Source organism: Grammomys surdaster, unplaced genomic scaffold, assembly GCF_004785775.1.
Source record: "Grammomys surdaster isolate TR1022 unplaced genomic scaffold, NIH_TR_1.0 372, whole genome shotgun sequence".
Lineage (NCBI taxonomy): Eukaryota > Metazoa > Chordata > Mammalia > Rodentia > Muridae > Grammomys > Grammomys surdaster.
Genome location: NW_021604791.1, coordinates 696,333 through 719,473, shown reverse-complemented (window position 1 = coordinate 719,473; position 23,141 = coordinate 696,333). Strand labels below are relative to the sequence as shown.

The window sequence follows — 23,141 nt, the reverse complement described above, 5'->3', positions numbered from 1 at the left end:
TCTCTCCCTCTCCGTCTCCCTTTATCTCTCTCTCTCCTGTCAGCATGTACTTCTCAGCCACCAGAAGACTTGTGCTAACACATAGATTGTTTAGTCCCTTGGAGTATGCCTTAAATGGAAATTCTGTTTGACACTGATGCCTGTGGCCCCCTCACACAGACTTTTTGTGTTAGGAAATTGTTCAAATAATGGAGAGAGACATTTCATTTAGTATAAGCCATACATTGTGGAGGCCTATAGATAGAAGACAATGCATTTGTTTTCTTGGCTTTGAAAAATCTAGTGATGATTCATATTATACTAAAATTATATGGATTATAAAATATAATAGATCTCTATCATTTTAACATTCAGGTTGAAGTATCTTTCAAATTTTGAGAAATAGGAATATGGCTTAAATTATTGTGAAGTTTAAGATTGATGAATATTAGCAAAGGAAGAAAAAATCCAATATATGTGAAGCAGCAACTCCTCAATAGGTGCTTCCTACGAAACAATACTAAAATTTTTAAAAATAGGTTCTACACACCTTGCAAAAATCTAATTCAATCTACAGCTCTCATATCAAGAGAATGTTTTAAGTTCTAGAGATGGTGCAACATCAGTGCTATTAGTTTTTAAGTAAGGCTCTGTTTTACATTTATATATCTCTTTAAATTCTGGTTTTGTTACTTCTGTTAGAGAATGTTCCATTTTTCCCAATTTTATTAATTTTTGCTCCCCTTTAACATAGCATTCTATTTATGTTATCGATATGTAATTTTCAAAACAATAGTGATCAATGATAAAAGGGACAAGGACTGGTGTGTAAGATTCAAATAGAAGAGTATTTACGTGTACGCACTAAGTAATAAATGAGAGTTATTGAGTTCTGAGGACAGATTCTAAATTAAGTAAATTGATTGGCTGAACTCGGTCTTACCATATTCCAGTTGTAGGCCAATTCGAGAAGGGTACCACTTTGGACCTACACAGTGAAAAATAACATTTAATCATTAGTAAGAGCAGAGACTTAGCTTTAAAACAATTGCTAAAATCAGCAATAGGCCTGTCATACATGTATACTAACACCAAGTCTTGGGTCTCAGTGGAAAAACATTGAAACAGATGGCTGTAAGCTAATGTAAACAGGCAGCTTTTGTGGAAATTTACAAGCCTGAGTAGCCATAGACCTTGTTAATAGGTAGCCTTGGCAGACAATACCAACTTAGATAAGGACAAGCGAGTCATAGGCAGAGTCATAGTGACTTGTCCCCTGAACCTTCACCCAGCCGATACCCGGTTCTGAAGATATCTGTATTCCCCCTGAACACCCACACTCAAGTGTCATTCCCTTCCCCACATCCTGCCTTTCTGTGTTTATAACCCCTGTGTGAATGAATTACGATTTGAGAAAAAAATAAATTATGAGAAAGGAAATAAATCACATACTCAATATCAAATAGACACAATAGTTCCCATTGGAAGAGTGCTGACTTGCAGTGGTGTGTGGCTACTGGATGAAACTGTGACTTGACAACGAAGATGTGCTCAGGTTATGAGCATGCAACAATTCTTGTGGTCCCAGACAGCCAAGGTAGATAGTGTAATTAATTCTTCAGTAATAAGCTTTACATATTTATGTAAAGTGATTACATTTTATTTCACTGGAATTTCTCTAACTTTGGCACCTGAAAATAATAATTCTTCTCTTTAGGAGTAAGTGTCTTAGACTCTCCTGCAAAATAGTATCTATAGAAGTGAAGAGTTCCATTCGAAGGGTATGGATATTGACTTGGAATATTGTGAATATATCAATAATTTCAGGAATAACAATTTAAATTTTTTTCAGCAAGCAATATGAATAGATAGAATAATACTTTCTTTACAAGAAATTCTTAGCATTTTAATAATGTATACCGCTAATGAAAAATGACTTCCAAATTCAAAGATAATTTGTTTCTGCTAAAAACAAATTATAAACAATTCTATTAAATGTGTATTGAAGTAAATGTTAAGCAATCCTATCTACTGTGTAATGATAGATTAAATAGAAGTGTATTTTCAAGGAAATTCTTTCCCTAAAATAACTTTTTCCTTTTATTGAATATTTTCCTTTTTTATATTTCAAATGCTATCCCCTTTTCAGGTCTCCCCTCCAGAACCCCCTATCCCATCCCCCCTCCCCTGCCACTATGAGGGTGCTCCCCCACTCACCCACCCACTCCTACCTTCCTGCCCTGGCATTTGCCCACACTGAGGCATCGAATTCTCTCAGGCCCAAGGGCAACTCCTCCCACTTATGTCCAACAAGGCAATCCTCTGCTACATATGCAGCTTGACTAATAAGTCCCTTCATGTGTACTCTTTGGTTGATGGTCCAGTCCCTGGGAGCTCTGGGGGTCTGGCCATTTGACACTATTGCTCTCCCCATGGGGCTGCAAACCCCCTCAGCTCCTTGAATTCCTTCTCCAACTCCTCCATCAGGGACCCTGGTCTCAGTCCAATGGTTGCCTGCAAGTGTCTGCCCCAAAATACATTTTAATTATTACTAACAGTAGGAACAATTGGGGCACAAAATTACAATACCACTCTCCTAGAGGCTCAACCAGAATTAAAAGTACAAGGCCAGCCTGAGCTACAAAACACAATCCTGAGTTATTAAAGTAAATATATTTTAAAAGCAAATGTTTTAATAATTAGAAGTGGTAATGATGTGAATTACTGAAATAAAAGAATGAAATACTCCTGAATTTACATCAAAAGATAACTTGTTTATGAAGATTATCATGGGGAAAATCCTAACCAAAAATTTATGATAAACAAAAGGGTAATTAGGCTTAATTATAAAATTTAGGTATGATGATTATTCAGATTACACACAAATACTGTGATATCATTTTAGGATATGCTCCAGATAAAGGCATCATTTTTTTAATCCTATGCATTATCTAACATACTTATGATTTATATATTCATTTAAAGTTTTATTTGTAAGCTACCACTATTTATTGAAAAAATTTTAAGAGAGTTCTGTCACATTGTGACCTTCAGACAAATAAAATATGATGTAACATAAATGCCACAGAAAAGTCAACATTTTTAATTGAGTATGTGAGGACAATTGATATTGAACCAAGTACAAGCCATTTGATTAGCATTTCAGACAGTAAGCGAGCCCATATGAAAGCTGTATGTAAGTAATCAGGTACTGTTTATTTTAATAATATTCATTGAAGACATTACTTTCTATAACAAATTATAATGCTATCTTAGACAGAAATGCCAAAGTAAAAGTAATTATTTTTCTTAAACATTTACATGTATGTTTGTGTATGTATATGTCCATATGTATATATAGATTATACAATTTAATGTAAATGTACAGATACATAGACACATACACATATGCACAGACACATGCACATGAAAATACATATGTATATATTTATACACACATGCACAGATACATATATATACAAACACAGATAAATATAATCATATATATACATAAATTATATATATATGTGTATATACATATATATGTATGTGTGTGTATGTGTGTGTGTTTGTGTGTGTGTGTATCTATATATGTAGGGAGTGTATTAATTATAGCAGGAATTCAATTTATAATTTCTTTTTCAACTCGTGTGTGTGTGTGTGTAAGAGATATCAGCTATATAACATTTCTTACCTGTTTAAAGAGCCTGTAGATATTAAATAGCTTGTAGATCCATTGTTGATATTGGATCATGGTGTCACAGCTAAATTATTACTATAAAAGTCAGCCCAATGATAATGACATCTTGTCAGTTGCAAGAGTAAACTCGTTTTATATAATCACTATTTATTCTGATCACACTTTAAAAATCTTTCCTAACGTAATTCAACAACACTGTGAAAATAATGGAACCTTGCCACAAGTAAAATATATTTCATTTCATTACTTATCTCTCATGATTCCCCAGGCAAGTAAAGATAAGCAGTAGCAATGTACTTATAACAATGTAACATCATTTTTAAAAGGCAATGCATATGGAAAATCAAACTGGATAGATGAATAGTATAAAGTATCCATTTTATTTTGAAATATTTATCAGAAATAAGGCAGCCTTATACAGCATGTGTCCAATAACAGAATAATTCAGCATTCACTACTAGGAAATGTTCAAAACAGGAGGGTGTTAGCAGTTCTTAAATGCTGTTTGATTGCAAACACTTGAGTAAAACAACGGGTTAGCATGGTAATGTGTCTTTTATACTGTAAAAAGAATTATAGTTAATAATATACCATTAGGAGTAAATAATGCAGAATATTCTTAAAATTGAATGGAAATATTTTTACATATCTTTTCAAACTATGAAATAAACTTGAAATAATGTACAGTAACTTTCTAGATTAAATCAAAATAATTGGAAATAGGATTGAAAATTCATTGCGAACTTGACAGTTGCCAGGTGCATTTCAAATGATAGCCTATTCAAGGTAAACCTTCTAAGACAACCAAGTAAATTGAGAGCATAAAGCAAGTATGTTAGCAGAGCCTCGGCATTATAAAGGGGAGAAAATTTCCTAAAAACATGTCATAATAGACATATTGTGATCATATTAAATAAAGTTTCCGTGTGCTCCGCACCTGCTTCTAGATTTCAGAATTAACAGAAAGGTAAATACGAGACCATTCTTAGGAAGCATGAAACATGATAATTAGTAATGGTTTTATGAGATTTTTATGAGATGGAGCATGTGTTCATCTGAAAGGAGGAATGTTTAGAAGTGAACGCAATGCCCAACCTACCTCTCAAAACGTTAAATAAACCTGCCAGAGTTATTTAAGAGAATAGCCAGTAGCTTAATTGGAGGAAAGCAGTTTTTATACATGGTAAGCAGGTCTTTATACTGAAAATAGTAGCAATTAGAATTTTGTCATTGATATGTATCACACACATGCATATGTTTGGTCTAATGCACAGTAAGTTTCTAGATTAAATCAAAATAATTGGGAAGCTGATTGAAAACTCATTGTGAACTTGACAGTTGGCAGGTATGTTTCAGATGATACCCTATTCAATATAATCTTTTGAAGGCAACCACGTAAACTGAGCAGAAAACAAGTATGTTAGGAGAGCTTCAGCAGGATAAAGACAGGTATTTTCCTAAATATAAGTGAAAATAGATATATTCTTCTCAAATTTATGTGTGTATCATACATACATATGTGTATACATGTGTATATAACATATACATATATACATATATATATATATACGCACACACACACATATATATATATATATATATATATATACACATACATATACTATACACATATACATATGTTCTTGATTGTCAACTGCAGCAAACCATGGAGTTGGCCTGGTCTAGCTGCCTTGAAAGCCATTTGTCATAGGTTTTTTAGGTTGTAGTCTATGGCTCCTGAAATAAAATAAACTTCCCAGTTCCTAATAGACTGATGTACTCCCTCATGCAATGAAGTATTCAGGCTACTTTGTGTTTCTCTGTGTGTTCCCTTAGTAGTCAAGGTAGCCAGGAAACTTTATAGGACAATTGGTCTTAGACATTAATCTTGTGCACCCTGTGTGTCATGCAAACTTCTATCCTGTCAACTACAACTGTATCAACCCAAGCAATTGCCATTATATTTTGTTTCAAATAACAATGTAAAAATGTCTATTACTCTCAATAAAATTTCCACAGCCCATCTTGATATGGTCCCTCTGACCACCATGGCAAGAGCTGTTTTCAAGAATGTTTCAGAGGACATGTCATTATGGAAAATTTACAAGGTGAATGATTATTACTTAATTCATATTAAAATTGACATGATATGGAGTCAGAGGCCAACGGATCTCTAAGTTTGAGGGCAGCCTAGTCAACAAAGAAGTGAGTTCTAGGACATCTAGAGCTATACAGAAAAACTCCATCTGGAAAAACAAAAACAAAACAAAAAGTACTTTTAGAGCAGGAGCGATGGCTCAGTGGTTAAGAGGTTAAGAGCACAAGCGCACATCCAGAGGATCAGGTCTCCATTCCCAGCACCCACATGGCTATCATCACAGTCGTTACTTACACAAATACACATGTAGGAAAACTACCAGTGCTCATAAAATAAAAATAAATAATAAAATGCTTGTCTTTAAAAAAATGACATCATGGGAAAATATCGTGATTGATGGAAGATGGCATTCTGATTGCCAAGCAAACAATGGACTTTATTTGTTGTGACATACAATTTGAGGCAAATAGTCTATACAATAGGAATAGAAAGTTGAACAAACTGTAGCACGGCCTTCAAGACTGGCGGCCATATGTTTCTTTAGGTCACAGACAATGCAAAGAAAACTGTCTAGTACTCAGTTTGTTTTATCACTTGGACATGTATAAACTGAAGTAGAATATTTAACATGAAAAATCAAGAAGAGGGAACAGCTGCCTTGTCTTATTCTGTCACATGCTTTTGTGATTAAAATGAGACCTAATTTTAACATATTCGGTGAGAAAGAACAGAAACCTGGTAGGTAAAATAATGGGCACGAAGAGTGGAAGAAGGTAATAATAAACGAGAGAGATAAAAGGGACCAGGCTATTCAGAGGTTAAGAGAGTTTGCTATTATTTCAAAGACCAGAGTTCAGTTCCTAACCCTGTGGGTCCCCTGTTCTGGAGGGCAACCCACGATGATCTTCGGCCTGGTCTGGTGCGGGGTTCTGGTTCAATGGGACAGAGTGCGAGCAGGGAGAGGAGATCACCTGCCTCCAGTGCTGCCTCTGCTCGTCTCCTGCTGTCTCTGCCTGGTCACTCCCAGGTGCTGCACCTGTCTCTCCACGCTAAGCCAGCCTGTGGTGGGCTAATAAGAATCCAGCTAGCTGGTAAGGAGGCAGCTTGGTGTCCCAGGCAGATTCTGGGAGAGCAGATCTCTTCCCAAGTGTTTCAGCTCTTGCAACAGAAACTCTCTCGGACACCAGGATGATTCTCAAACACCTTTTACTTCTGAATAGAACCCTTCTATACAGTTTTAGGGTGGGTTAGGGTCTGGCAGCGGATAACGCCTATTGGCTTGGTCTGAGAGCTTAGAGATACCTCATCTACATGTGGGAGAGCCTGAGGCACTGTTCCTCCAGACTGATGTCCATAGACCTCTCTGTGGGAGGGGCTGTGGAGGGCTGAAGCTAAGTGAAAAGAACCAGGACCCTGGAGCAGAGCCGAACACCTGCCATCCAATAAAGGTCAGGGTTTGAGGCCTATGTTCGTCCAGGCACCCAGCTGCTTCTCATAGCCCACTGACCCACAACACCCAGGTTAAGTGGCTCACACATGCCTCTAACATCAGCTCCAAGGGATCTAATAACCTCTTCCCACCTCGGTTGTTACACATTTACACACACACACATGCATGTACGCAGGTACACACTCACACATACATGCACAAGCACATTCACACTCACACACATGTAAAAATATAAAGTAATCTGGAAAACAATACAAATATGAAGAAAGAGTAAAACATTTAGGATGATGTAAGTTAATGTCAGCCATCCACACATACACAAAAATATTTGTTATTGTAAAGATAATCTATTGCTACAGTCCGTCAATTCTGTTGATAGTAGCTATAAAATTATGAAGCAATAATTATAGATTTCTCCAGGTAGAGATTGAATGAAGAATGAGTACCAAAGATAAGGTTGAGGTTAAGGAAAACTAGGAAACTTAGCCCAACAGCCAGAGCCTTGGGTTTCATTTTTGAATTTTGCATTTGGGTAAAAAAGATCAGAGCTGGCAAGCTAGGCAGACTGTGTTTGTAGTACGTGATAAGTCAAGCAGAAGGCCTGAAGGGAGCCTCGTATCTCAGCCAGTACCTGACAAGTATGATTAGAAACAGACTAGTGCTTATAAGAAAAAATTTTAAAAAGCTCAATTTCAATTAATAAAAGTGGTCTATGTGCTCAAAGTTCAGTACTTTGATTACATATAAAAAAATAAACACTAGGAAAAAGTTGGTTTCATCCATGTGGTGGGATATCAGTAAAATAAATAGGAAATTCAGTGAATGTAGAGACTACGAAACAAAACAGTATTTTCACCACTCTCACCATTTAGTTTTAGTTGATACTTTATCTTTATTTTGATTCTAAATTGATTGCTCTCCCTTCATTAAAATTTTTAAAGTGTTGTTTCTATAGTTCATATATATATATACATATAAATAATATGTATTTGTATATTACATATATAAAGAATAATATTAATTATATAATTATATATAAAATATAATATATGTGACATATATTTTTAATTATTCATATATTATAATACACACATATATAATATATATATTTATATATATATATATATATAATAGTCATAAAGTGTTTCTTTAATGAATGTTGGCATATTTTGAGGGTTTCAAAAGCTCTGAATTAGTTTTCAACAAAGCTGTGTACTTTCTTTTACTTTTTGTTTTTTATGTTTCAGCAATTATATTTTCACATTGCATCACATACATAACTGAGAGTTCTCTGTTCTCCATATTTTTCTGATTGCTTTCATCTCTATAGAGTTCCAATTTATAGCTCACTACTTTATGAGTTCTTAAATGATCTTTACACCATCTCTGAGTTTAAAAAACAATTTCTTCCTGTTAACAAATGAGGTAAGACATCATAGAAAAGAATAACATCAATAAGAAGATATTGAACAAATAAAGTACCATACATGGTAATACCAAAAAAAAGTATACAGAACAGTTGTTAATTTGATTATGGAAGATAATATTGATAGTAGTTATTATCAGTGTAAAGAAGAAATAGAATTTAAAAATATTACAATCTCTGAATTATTCTTATTTTAACTAACAATTCCATGGCTTATTTATGAAGAACCTTGAAATATTGATTGACCTTAAATTTTAAAAAGTGAAGCTGTTTTATTCGAAAGTAGTATACCTTCACCAAACTACCATTATATTTTAACAAATATTTTCCCAGTAACTGCCTCTGTTTTCTCTTTCTGGTATTTATAGCAGCATACATCTTGTCTTTCCTGTAGTTAAAAGTCCCAATGCAATGTAAAGTTTTTATTTTCACAAAATAAACTCGCTGCAAAGAGATAACAAAGCAATAAAGAAAGTACAAAGCCAGGATGTCTTTTGTATATTGCGGTAATGCAGTTACTATAGTATTTTATGAGTCAGTACCAGAAGGGCATAACTTCTGGTGCTTTTTCATCAAAACTAACATAACACATCACCTGAAATGACTCCTTGATGTGCTACAACCTCTGGCTTCTGTGTTTGCTAAAATAATTGTTTCATTTGTTTGGAGTGATTCAATCATTGCATACTTTCGGCATAACTAGACACAAATGTACAAATGGCAAACCATTTCCTTGTAGTTTTATAAATATCACAGACACAATGGAGTAATCAAGCTAAAATGGATCATGATTCCAGGTAGACACTTAGGGTTTTAGGAGGAGAGGCAGAACAGTGTTTATGAATCTGGAAGAAAGAAATGTTTGCTGTCTCCTCCCCAACAACTTAAACTATTTCATGCAAATCAGCAACAATAAAACAGGAATATTTTCGTTCACCAAAGGAAAAAAAAATATAATGGTTAGAGTATAATGTTGATATTACAGTGCTTGGGTAAGAAAAACTGGATAGCATAGGAGAATATAATAATCAGTATTGCAGAGTGAGGTTTTTGCAGGAAGATAGAGACATGATTTAAGCAAGAAAACTCAAATAAATAAAACTAACACTGAATAAACAAACTCTCCGAATTATGAAATAGGAGGAGGACCTTAAAAAATAAAATAAAATAATTCCAAATCTCCAAAATGTTTTTTCTCTACAAGGATTTCTGAAATTGTCCACCTATCTATTCTAAGAAAAATCCTTCATCTAAATTTTTGTACTATATTAAATTTTACCTGATATTACATTGTTTATACACAAGCCTCAGTTACCTTTCCTACTTTTCATCATCTTGATAATTAATAAACAATCCATATTTTTCTACTGGTCCTTTCTCTAGGTTCCAGGATAACTATATAGTATCTAAGTTTATATCAACCTTACAAAAACGAAAGAACTTCTTCAAGAGAGAACTTCAACTGAGAAAATGGTCCTACCAGACTGGCCTGTAGTGAACATGAGATGCATTTTCTGGATAGATGATTGATATGGGTGATTTTAGTTCAACTTGTGTGCTGACATCCTGGGTTTACTGTACTAGATACTATAACAAAGCAGGCTGGGCAAGCCATAAAGAACAATTCCAACAAGCCATGTTTCTTCATGGCCTCTAAGTCAGTCCCTGCCTCCAGGTTACTCACTTGAATATTTGCTGTAACTTCCTTAAACAGAAGACTATCAGACAGAAGCTGAAAAACAAACAAACAACCCCAGTTTCCTCCCAAATTGGTTTTGACAATGGTATTTTTATTGTTGGTGGTGTTTCTCTTTGTTGTTGTTTGTTTGTTTGTTTGTTTCCAGAAATAGAAACCCCAAGGTAGACACAGAAAACTAGCTCTGTAGACCAACTTGAGTTCACACTCACACAGATCCATCTGCCTCTGCCCTCCAAAAACTGCAGTTAAAGGTATTTGGCACCAAGTCCAGCAATAAATTTGATTATATGGTACTGAGGAGAAAACCAGAGCTTCTGAGTGCAGTTATTTCACCCTCACCCTGTTTCTACCTTCCCATCTTACTACTTTGTGTATATATGGGGATGCTTAATGTCCACTTCTCTTTGCCACTATAATACATCCAACTTCCATGAGAACAAGTTTTAATTATCACTTCATCAAAATTGTATGTCTTGTGATTAGAAATATTCACAGACATGCATACAAGTTTCAAGAAATCAAATATTTAAGAACAAAGATATCTTATTTTAGATGTTACTGAAAATACATTTCCTTTTCACAAACAACTCAGCAATTATGCTTCGAGTTCTGACAGTTACACTTTGCTGACAGAATTTTCTTTGATGGTTGATGCCATAAATTCTTAGTAAGAGATGATTGACTCTTATAATTTTTATGGATGGATCGAAGAAAAGGAGAATGAGCAAACTGCCATGACTTAAGACTTTATACTCCCGTTATAACTGATCTGGAGATTCATTATTTTTAATTTATGGATGAAAACTTTGAAGAAAATATGTGTTTATTCCTTGACACTCATTTCAGAGAGGAAACACCACAGCTCTGTGAACATAGTGCTATAAATAAAAATTTGTGTTCAGAATGAATAAATGAAGTGCAGATCACCTAGGTAATTCACTCAGATGGTACCTATGACTATAACTCTTGCTATTGAGTTGGAAAGAAATGATCAAACTAGTTTTAAAACATTCATACATAGAGAAGACTATTATAGCCAACCAACTTATACATAGACCCATTAATCTAAGAATAATTTATGTCAGAGGCTTAATTTCTCTCTGTGTCTTTTGTTTCTATGTATATCACTATAAATTTTTTAGATGGTGGTTTGTTCTGATTTTGAAATAAGGATTTGAAATCAGAAATGAATTGTTCAATGTGAGAAACTTTATACACATAAAATGCTTCTGTGTATAATATATTGTATCAATAAGAGACCTAAACAAACAAACAAACAAACAACAAACAAATAGTCAGGTGAGACATGTTTGCAATCTTATCACTTGGGGATAGAATAAGGATCAGAAGTTCAAAAATCATCCTGAGCTTCATAGATAGTTGAAGGGTCACTGGGTATAAGGAACTCCGTCTCTCTCTCTCTCTCTCTCTCTCTCTCTCTCTCTCTCTCTCTCTCTCGCACGCACGCACACACACACACCAAAGAGAAAACAAGTAGCAGAAAGACTTCTGATTGAGTAAAAGCCCAAGGTTAAAGACAGTAAACTTATGTAATACATAAACATTACTAGTCAGTGTTGGAAAAGGTACTCACAGTTTAAAGTGTATTTATTATAAGCACATCCATTACATAAAACCTAATGACTTATAGGTTTGAATAAAGATTGTAAACACTAATACAAAGAGCCCAGAGCAAAAAGCAATTTGTCTGAGAGACATGAGAAATCAGAGAAAAGAAACACTAGACCTGCTAAATGTCCAAAAAGGACTTCTACTTTTCATTTTTTTTTCCTTGTCTTGAAAATTAACAGTTAATCATTCCTACACGGAATCGATGTGCAACACGCAATATTTAATTGGGTAAGACAAACATTAGCTGAAAACAGCAAAGGTGAGATGACACTAATAAAGCCTACCACAATTCTTAAAGTAAATCCCAGGTGAGACCTTTGGAAGTTGAGCAAAGAAACTAGCTCACAGGTCTATGTAGGCTGGCACAATTCACCCTGTGGAGCATCTGGATGAAACAAAATGGAAGAGAAAATGTAACTTTGCTCTCTGCTTGAGCTAGCACACCAGTCTTCCTTTCTCAAGCTAAGCACTTCTTGTTCTTTAACACTGAAGGATACATGTGGGAATACAGCCATTGACAGTGATATTCACAGAGCTTGGTTTTGGTCTTTATGTGGAAGGCAAAATATGTTGACATATTTCTTGTGACAGAATCACTTGAAGCAACCTCTTCAGATCAGTGTCTTTCTATCAGTTGTTCTCTCTTTCTGTTTCTAAGCACTTATACATATGTAGATATTTCCTTGCAATATTGGTCATGTGGGTAAGCAGGACTAATATACATATTATGTCGCTGTGTAAACTGCCAGGTACTAGTAGCAATTAAATCCCCAAGTTATTGAAAGATTGTCAAGGCTTCTGAAAATGTTCAACAAAGCTGATATTATTGGAAATCTTACTAAGGCTGATGAGCCTCAACTTCCATTTGTTTTATGTCTTCTCAAATGCAACATCATTCTTTAATAAGAACCATTACACTGACTCAGAAGACTGCACATTGTTACCCCACAAAACCTTGTCCCATATGATATAGCTGGTTCTCAGAGTGCTTAGGGAAGAGGGCTAAGTACCTCCCATGCTGACTACACTCAATGCATCAGTGCATATCCTGGTTCAAAAGGTTTTAACATATACAGCTTATGTTCTGCTTTTTCTTCGATTTCACTGGTTTTCACCATGTAAAAGATCTCCACACACGGCTTTACTCAATGATTATCTTTATACGAAATATCCCTGTATAATAGCACTTGGGGTTTTTTTTACACAAACAGGCTCTAGGCAGAATAACAGTCAAATATTCACAATATTCACTAATTATTACCCACTATGTTCCTTTCCAGTGCTCTCTCTCCTGAACAGATTCTCATACTTGGTAAAGTTAATAGTACTTAAGTCCTCTTCAGTCCATTCATTGCTGCTCATTTCTCTTTCTAGGAGTATATTCCTTGATACCCAATCAACTGTAAGATTATCTTTCAAGTTCAACATGAGAAAAGGCCTGTAAGTTCACACATCAGTCTTTACAAGTCTTTCCTGCCTTGTAAAGGTCTTACAAAATCTTCTTGCTCACCAAGATGTTAGCTCTCCTGTCATTCCTTTATTGCAACCTTCTCCAGTGTCCTGAGATAGAACAGGAATCTGTGATGCATATCGAGTAACTCACACTTCTGTAAATAGCACTTGACTCTATCTTCGAATGCCACTCACCCTTTCCTAGAGTCCACAAGCTACCAAGTGTGTCCAAATGCTTATGTAGCACATGTACTCAAGTGCATTGAGTCATTAGAATTTTCTTTCTTGGGATTTAGCTACCTCCATTTTTAAAAAAACTAAACTAGGAAACTAAAGTTGGAATTTCTTTTATATTTGTTTGTATTTCACACTTAATAGCAAACAGAAAATTTCTTTTCAATCTTTATCACATTGCTTGGTCCTGAATCTGGTCACATATCTTCTCTCTAAGGTTACTCTTTTGGTCAAATATACATTGTGGTATAAGTCTATCTGCCCAAGTATGTCTACGACTGCATTCATATCTCAAATTCTTACTCAGGCTTCTGTAAAAAGACTTTCCAATGCTTGTTTGCAAAGAATACCCAGAAACTAACCAATTAGATTAAAGTTTGTTACAATGGAAATTTTAGAAATCTGATAAAAGAAATTGAAGAAGATACTCTCTCTCCATATTTATGTCCATCTCTATCTCTATAATATACATGTATATACATATATACATATATACATATGCACATATACACATATACACATATACACATATATACATATATATATTGCCAGAATAGATGTTGTAAAACATTATATTACTAAAATAAAACTACAGATTCAATGAGTTCTTCATAAAATTCCAGTACGTCTTTCACAGAAGTAAAAAATAAATCAACACAATTAACACACAAACACACACATACACACACATATACACACAAATACACACACACACACTCATGGTGGGGGGGGCTATGAACAAGCAAACAATTCCAAGCACAATTAAAGTCAGAGACAACAGATTAACTGAATGAAAATGATACTACAAAACCATAGTGATAAAAATATCATGACATCATGATACTGGCACAAAACAGATGTTTAACCAATGGAATATGATAGAAGGCTTAGCAATGAATTCACTCACATAGAGAAATCTAAGCTTTAACAAAATATTCATCTGAAAAAAAAATAGAATCTTTTCAGGTAGTGGTGCTGTCAACAAACATGTATACAATCAAGAGGATAAAATTAGATCCCTTTCTCCTGTGTACACAATGTCAATTGAAACTGGATCGGAGAACTTAATTTAAAGTGCAAAGCAGCACAATTACTAAACAGAAAAAAAAAAACAACAAAACTAAACAAAAAACAGTGAACACTTTGGAACCTAGTTGCAGGCAAAAAAAAAAAATGTATGAATAGAATCACAATAGTCATAGATATGGTCACAAAGGTTGGCAAAACGAAGCACAGGAAATAAAACCATCCTTAGAGAAAAGAAACCGTCAGCAGCATAAGTGGACAGCCCATAGACTGAGAGAAAATTACTACCTTTATACGAAGAAGAAATATCTATAGTATTTGAAGGACAGAAAACATTAGTCATCAAAGGAACAAAGCTGCCAACCCATAAATGGACCAATGGGAAAAAAAATAGGCAACTGTGAGAAAAGAGCTACAAATAATCATTACAAAACTTTAAAGGCACAGTCAGGTGTGGTTTTGAAATAGTACTCAGGAGGTAGAAGAAAGTGGGTATGGTAGAGACCAGTCTGATCTTTATAGTGAATTGCAGACTAGGCAGGACCGTATAGAAAAGACTATGCTAAACGCAAGTAAAAATTAACGTGTCCAAAAATACTAGAAATCAGAAACTTGTGAATTAAGATTACTTTGGGATATCATCTCATTCAAGTGAAACCAGTCACTATCAGGTACACAAGATTAAAAATATCACTGAAGAATATATGAGGAATGACAAACCTGTCTATAATTGCAATGAGGTTAAAACACAGCTTCTGCATGCATTAGCTGGAGGCTATCTAAAACACTAAAAATTGAATTATCTTAGGGCCCATTTGTACCAATCTTGGTCATATAATCAAGGAATGTCATGTCCTATGATGTAGGTATGTCCAGGTTCCTATGTATCACACTGTTCATATCACAATAGTAAACAAGTAGACCCACCCTATGTGTCCATCAACAGATAATAGATAATGAAACTGTGATGTATGTATTCAATGGAATATACATGAGATATAAAAAAATAAAATCATGCAATTTCCAGAAATATCGATGTTACTATATGATATAATTTTAAGAAAACTAATTGTTTCAGTTACGTCTCTGTTGCCCTGATGAAACAGCATCACCAAAAGCAACATAGGGTAAAAGTGTTTGTTTCGGCTTATGTTTCCAGAAGGTTAGGATTCCTTCAGGGTGGGGAGGCTCAGTAGCACGCAGACAGCATGATGGCAGGAGCAGGAAGCTGAGAGATCATACCCTAAACCCGAAGCTTGAGACAGAGAAGCTTACGGAGATGAGGTAAGAGCTTTAACACCCATCCTCCGTTAGCATGCTTCCTAGGCAAGGCCACACCTTCTAAAGATCACCACACAATGCCACCACCCTAGAGTTTCTACATATTCCCATGTAGCTTGAACCAGTTGGGGTTCAAAAAGGGTGTTTTCTTCAATCTATTGAAGAAACAAACACTTTTACCCTATGTTGCTTTTGGTGATGCTGTTTCATCAGAGCAACAGAGACGTAATTGACACAATTAGCTTTCTTAAAATTGTATCATATAGTAACATCGGTATTTCTGGAAATTGCATGATTTTATTTTTTTATATCTCATATATATTCCATTGAATACATACATCACAAAAGACTAGATTCCCTCTTGAGTATGATATAGCTGTAAGGAGTTCTGAGCAAACAGAGACAAAACGAAGCACGGATCCCACAAAGCACTGAGCCTGAGCTTAAGACTCTTCCTTACAGACCCCAGGAAAAAAGTGCACCAGCTCATTTCAATTTTCTTTTCGAGTTAGTGACAAAGAAGCTAGGGAAGTCCTCTGAAACACGAGAAAAAAATCTGAAACAACAGTTCACACACAGACACACAGACACACACACAGACACACACACACACACACACACTTCTGAAGCAATAACACGATCAACATCATCAGGTTCATATGTGGGTTAGAGCCAGTATCTCTGAGCCTCTATACTGTATTCACCAATTTCCACATCTCTTCTTACTTCCAAGTACATCCTGTTTCCAATCACCTCAACCTCTCAACTGTGAAAGTTATAGCAAATATTTAGGTAGTAATTAAATGACTTAGAAACACCGAATCAATTACATATTACAAGGTAAGGATTCTTACAAGAAAAAAAATAATTTTAAAAAGATACTAAGTTAAACGTTTTATGTCAACATTGTACATATTTACATTTTAAATAGTTGTTTTAAAAAGAAAACTACATTCCCTTCATAATATTGGAAGTTTTTAATTTTAGTCACATATTACCTAAAAAAAAATAAATCAAAATTTACATACTTCCAACTAGGACAAAATGTTCAGAAGTATTTCTTCTGTAAAACTTGCACACATCTCATTAATTTTTAAATGACTTACTAACTATACCTTGAATAAATTCCAGAAAAGAAATTCAAGAAAAGCCAATGCTTTGTAGAGATAAGGGGTTTATATGAGTTCCTTAATATTTCATAAGCTACTCAATTAAGAAGAATATCAGTTTTCAAATTATTTCTTGAAATTTAATCTATAGTGGATAGATTAATAGGTATTGCCTTCCTTCTGTGTTTTGATTTATTCAATGTTTTTGAGACTGTATACTAAATTACAGAAATAAATGTAAATAAATCAGGTATTGGGAGAAAAATCACCAGTGAATAGATTTCAACCTTAAGAAGCTTACTGATTAAATGCTACAGTCTCTAACTCCTTTCCTCTTTTCTTTAAAAGTCTGGAAGCTAATGGTGATGGCTCCAGGTCACTTCATAAAATCTTCCTTTCCTCTTTTTGTTCCCTTGGTAATTCATAAACAGTAATAGCAGTAAAAATATGATGCTTTAATGTTCTTTTCCAGTTATTAAAAAAGTATTAAAAGGAAATCAACCATATAAATTAAATTCTATACAGGAAAATTTTGCACTAGGACAGTAAAATAGGGAAATATTCTTGTTCTTAGTATAGTAAAAAAAATTATGATGCCTTTTAATTTCAAATCACATGTACATATTTCCAAATTCAGAAGCTATCAAAAATTTTCACTTATATATATAGGAATCAATAAACCTCAAAAGCAAAATTAAATTATTCAGCATATTAAAATTCTTCAGTAATAATTCTGTCCCTTCTGTAGAACAGTATATATGTCATCTCTGTTGAGGGATCAGCCTAAGGGTTCAACAGGTTAAACTTCTTTCAGCAAAGTCTGACAGCAACGGGAGTACAATCACCAGAATCCACATATTGTAAAAAGGGAACTAATTGACAAAACTTGTCCTATGACCTCCACTGTCATGTTATTCTACATATGTGAAAATCCATATATGCATACACATATACACAAAAATAAATACCAAAATGAAATTCAAAAATCCATTCAGAACAACTATGTACAGAAGCTGCCTTGGACATGAGCATCATAAATTGTCTACGTGATGAATCATTGGTATAATAAAGAATTTAAAGAAAAGTCAGGAAAATGTATTCCCAAACACTTAATAGATATATTGGAGTTTTCTGGGAATAAAAATAGTTTCCCAAAATTAATTTTCATCAATAGTTAGACAATTTGCAAGCCAAAAAAACCAATGGAGGAAGCGAAAATTTTGTAGTGTAACTCACAACTTCCTGTCCATTAGTAAAACATGAAGTCCGTAAAAGTTGAGTGAAGCCTGCCTATTAGACGGTTGCAGGACAAAAAGAGCCCGTTTAAATAATGATGGAAAGGCACAAACGGCTAAGAAGTGACAGGTCAGCGTCTCAGTATCTCTGATCTAGGAAGGACTATGTCCTATTGAAGAATAGCAAAACATAGCCATTGTTCTAGTGTTTATACCCCTACAGCACAAATGTATCAACACTTATATCTTTGAGGATTTACAAAAGTGTGAAGACTTTAAGAATAGAATATAAAATGGGAAAAAGTTAGAATAATTGTTACGTTTAAATTATAGATGAATTGTTTAAATAAAGTCATATTTTTTTGTTTTTTTGGGGGGGGTTGTTGTTGGTTTTGGCTTTGGTTTCTTTGAATTTTTTTAATTACTTTTATTTTATTATAGTTCAGCCATTGTCTCCCTCCGGACCCACTCCTACAGTTCACCATCCCATTCCTCTTTCTGCTTGTCTCCAAGAGGATGTCTCCCCACCACCAGGCCTCTCCATTCCCTGGGGAGTCAAGTTTCTCGGGGGTTAGGTGCATCTCTATTTTTAATAAGTTTAGTAAGCATGCTAAATATCAGAATATATTATGCCTGTGAAAAAAATTACTTAACATTAGTTAATAAATATTGTCTTATTATAGTTATTAGATCTAATCACACTTTAGCCAATTGGAAATTTTTTTTTTACAAATTATTCCTATATTTTCAAGTCATATTCAAATGTCTGTTAACTTACATACCACAAATTCCTATGACTGAATTTCTAACATTTTAAATTTTAGCATTGCAATTATTGTTTTGGTGTGATATCTGCTTTATGCTCAGATTGTATTACCACTAAATAAATGTTCATAGAGTATAAATAAGTAGAGACTGTTGTGTGGCTAACTAGGATAATTAACAACATAGATTATATGCTTAGATACTAATCTAATTCATCTATAGTTTCTTAATATTTAATTCATTGTGGCTTGGAACGACATAGACACATGCTGAGTTTTCAATCCTGCATTGAAGGGCTTAAAGGCATGTATTACCATATCTGATGCATCAAAAATAAAGATGTGCTTTAAAAACTTAAAACTTAAGACATCCCATATTTCAGAAAATATTGGCACACAATTTCAGAGAATTTAATAAACAAGTTAGTGCTAGAAAAATGAATCTAGGAACGCTGTGTGAACACTCCCGACCTCATTTTGTATCCTTGCTATGATGCCCTGATCTTTTATTTTTAGTATATTAGAAACCGACATGACCCTGTAGGAGGACCAACAATCTCAAGATCCCCGAGATCCCTCAGACAATTGACCACCAACCTGTTGATATGAGGCCCTCAACACATATACAGCAGAGGACTGGTGGGTCTGGGTTCAGTCAGAGAAGATGCACCTAACCCTCAAGAGACTGGAGGCCCCAAGGAGCTTAGAGGTCTGGTTGGGTGGAGGGGTTGGGGGCAGGGACATCCTCCTGGAGACAGGAGGTCGGGGAGGAGGTATGGGATGTGGAACAGTCTGAGGGTGGACTGGGAAGGGAATAAAATCTGGAGTGTAAAAAAAGGAAAAAAATGATAATAGAAGAAAAAAAAGAAAAAAACCTACATACTTTTAAGGAAAAATATCAAAACACATCTTCACAAAGCAATTTGAAATATAAGCAGTTTTGCAGTAATTATATTACTCGTTGTATATATTTCTTAACAATATACCACAAGCAGATTCTCTCAAAATATTTATCTATTTTAGCCCTAGTAATTTAGTCCCTTGTTATATTGTTTGTTTCTTAAAATGTATATTAAATCCTGTATAGGTGTCCTTCTTTAAATAGGAATGATGTTATTATTTGCACTGTAACTGAACTAGTCGTACCATAGGAATAGCTATATATAAATCTAGATACTGATCAATAGTTTCTGTTTCTGTTAAACGGAATAATTTAATTATTCACTAAGTTTATCTTCAATTTTCATACGATGAATCAATAAATAAGAATATGAATTTGAATATATTTCCCAAAACACATGTTCTGTTCAACAAAACATGTTAAGTTGCGTCTTTAAAATGATATAACTATGGAATCTAATGATATATCTTAATATCCAAAGCCTTGACACATTATGATATATCAACATAGGTTTTTAAATTAAAAATGCACTACACTGGAGAAGAACTTTCATAGCAAAAGGGAACTATGCATATGAAGAATCATCTATTTGGAAAATGTTTCTACCATTGACTTGATTTTCATAATTATACAATAATTTAACCCTTATAAAATATTAAAAATCATAATTTCTGGTAACTCTATTTTCACTGTTTGAAAATTAGAATGAATTTCACTATAAAAGCTATATAGAGAGTATATGCATATGCACAATATGAATACTTTCAAGCAAATTATGGAGAAATTTTTTCACAGAACATTACTTATCAATAACCTTAAGCAATATCATTTATAGGCCTTGTAAAATAATTTTTATGAGGAATGAATTTAACTTATTTAAATAGTTAGACCAATCATTATCTAATGTTTTGTTCTAATACAAAAGAAATAAATTTTCTGTCTTTATATATTAAAATATCTTCATAAAAAGAATACTGAACTATGTATTAAAACAATTTTATACATTCTTCCATTGAAACACTGAAGATTTTCTTGGGATATTGTTCATTGGATAAGCACCTGACTCCTGAATACTGACATGAATTTCCATTACCAGTACTGACAAAAACTTGTTGAATATTATAACATCAAAAAGAGTATCAAATGTGAGAATCATTATATTTAAGAATTACTACTTACTAAATTATTAAAGAGATCAGTTTTAAAAGATAGCTTTCATGTGCTTGTTCTTAAAGAAAGATGTGAGCCAATTTGAAAATATGTTAACATATATTTTAATAGATAAAACTCACATGCTTTGTGAAACTTCTGTTTGACATCATGAATAGTTGACGTTTGTGTTACCTGAAAGAAGGAATTAAAATTATAAGAAAAACATGATAATTTCTGCTAAACAAATATTTAAGAAACATACTGATTTTGGCAAAATATCAGTAAATTTATATTTTTAATAACTTTTAAATTCTACTTTAACAAGTAATATAAACAATAATATTACACTTGAAATTTTTATTAACATATAGCAATAGTAGTTTAAGTCCAACTAAACTTAGTTTATTCCTCTAAGGAATATCTTTAAAAGTTTCATCTTTTCAAAATATTGGGTTTCTGTCTTCAACAATGAAGAGAATTTTGAGATTACACATGGAGGGACCCACGGCTCTAGCTTCAGATGTCACAGAGGATTGCATTAGTGGGCATCACTGGGAGGGGAGCCCCTTGGTCCTGTGGAGGCTCGATGACCTAGGGTAGGCGAATGTTAGGGCACTGAGACAGGAGTGGGTGGATGAGTGGGGGAGCACCCTCATAGAGGCACAGGGAGGGGAGGAAATAAGGGACTTTTGGATGGGAAACTGGGAAGGGGGTAGATAAAATTTGTATGCAAATAAATAAAATAAGCAATACAAAATTTTTTAAAAGTACAAATAGCTTCAAGAAAATATTGAGCAAAAAGTATGACCGATTAAAAACAAGTAAAATGATTTATTGAAAGACAGGTGCTGTATGATGTGCGTTTGACTCATACAGGAGTTACATTTAAAATTTTATGGTACATAGAACTGTTATGAGACAAGTCACTTATATGATCTCATTAATGAACGTATGGTAGAATATTTTACAACAACTCTCAACTGAATACACTCAATATACACTCAAACATACACATGTATTACTGACAGCTACCAACCTTGGCAAGGACCCAGGTGAACTGCCTCTACTTTCCTTCCATTCCTCCATTCTGACTTCCACAGATTCTCTTATACTTCACACTGAGAATGCCTTACCCCATCCTCCAAGTCCATGCCTGTCACCTTTGGACTTGGCTGCTAATCTTGGTACAGAAACAGGCTTCTCATAGTTCTTCATCTGTTACCTTCCTCAGTTATTTTCTCCATTCTTTTGTGACATTCCACCCATCTCTAACCAGACCCATTGCCTCCTATGGACCCCACAGCTGTCACTATTGGTAGATACCAGTACATTAAAGATGCCTTCCTTCATTTCCTCCATTTGATTCCCTTAGGGTAGCAATAGTCCTGCCTTTGCTGCTCATCCTCCCAGATCATTCCATTCCATTCTTGAGACTCACTGCATTCTGTGGTAGAATATAGGTTAGACCTTCCAATGCTTCATGGAGCTGGATGCCAAACACTTCTCAAGGGTTAACCCAGTTTCCCTACCACAGGCACACACTTAACTAATCTGGGACTGCTAGGTGTATGAACCAAGATTTCCAGCCAGCACTTCAGATCTGTGACCAATTGGAATCTGAACACTAAAACTTGAGTGACCCCAAGACTCAAAGATATCACCATGTTACTGATACACAAGCTTTCATACTGTATAATAGTAATCAAAGACTGGAACACACACACAACATCACAAAACCTCATACACATTTTAACTCCAGATACAGATACAATCTCAAAACCACGGAAACAAACAAATGAGATACTGTGCCTTTTCCAAAAACCAGAACTTCTATTTTAATATTCTCTTAAAAACTAGCTTAGCTGAAATACAAGACAAGAATTTCAAAATAGGAATTGTGAATGAGGTCAAGAACTTCAAAGAGGTTATGAATAACTACTTCAAAGAAGACATTATAAAATGAATTAAGGAAAGCAATTCAAGATGAAAATATAATCTCATAA

The 23,141-nt window shown here is 34.2% G+C and overlaps 1 protein-coding gene across 1 annotated transcript in view; it reads right to left on the bottom strand.

Annotated features, from left to right (window-relative positions):
- Tecrl (trans-2,3-enoyl-CoA reductase like) overlaps positions 1-23,141 on the bottom strand; it is a 69,473-nt gene that overhangs the window by 33,900 nt on the left and 12,432 nt on the right. Inside the window, exons 2-3 of the mRNA XM_028780837.1 lie at positions 21,279-21,330; positions 923-967 (exon numbers count right to left, since the gene is read on the bottom strand). Of these exons, the coding sequence (XP_028636670.1) occupies positions 923-967; positions 21,279-21,330 (97 nt within the window). The remainder of the gene's footprint in view (positions 1-922; positions 968-21,278; positions 21,331-23,141) is intronic.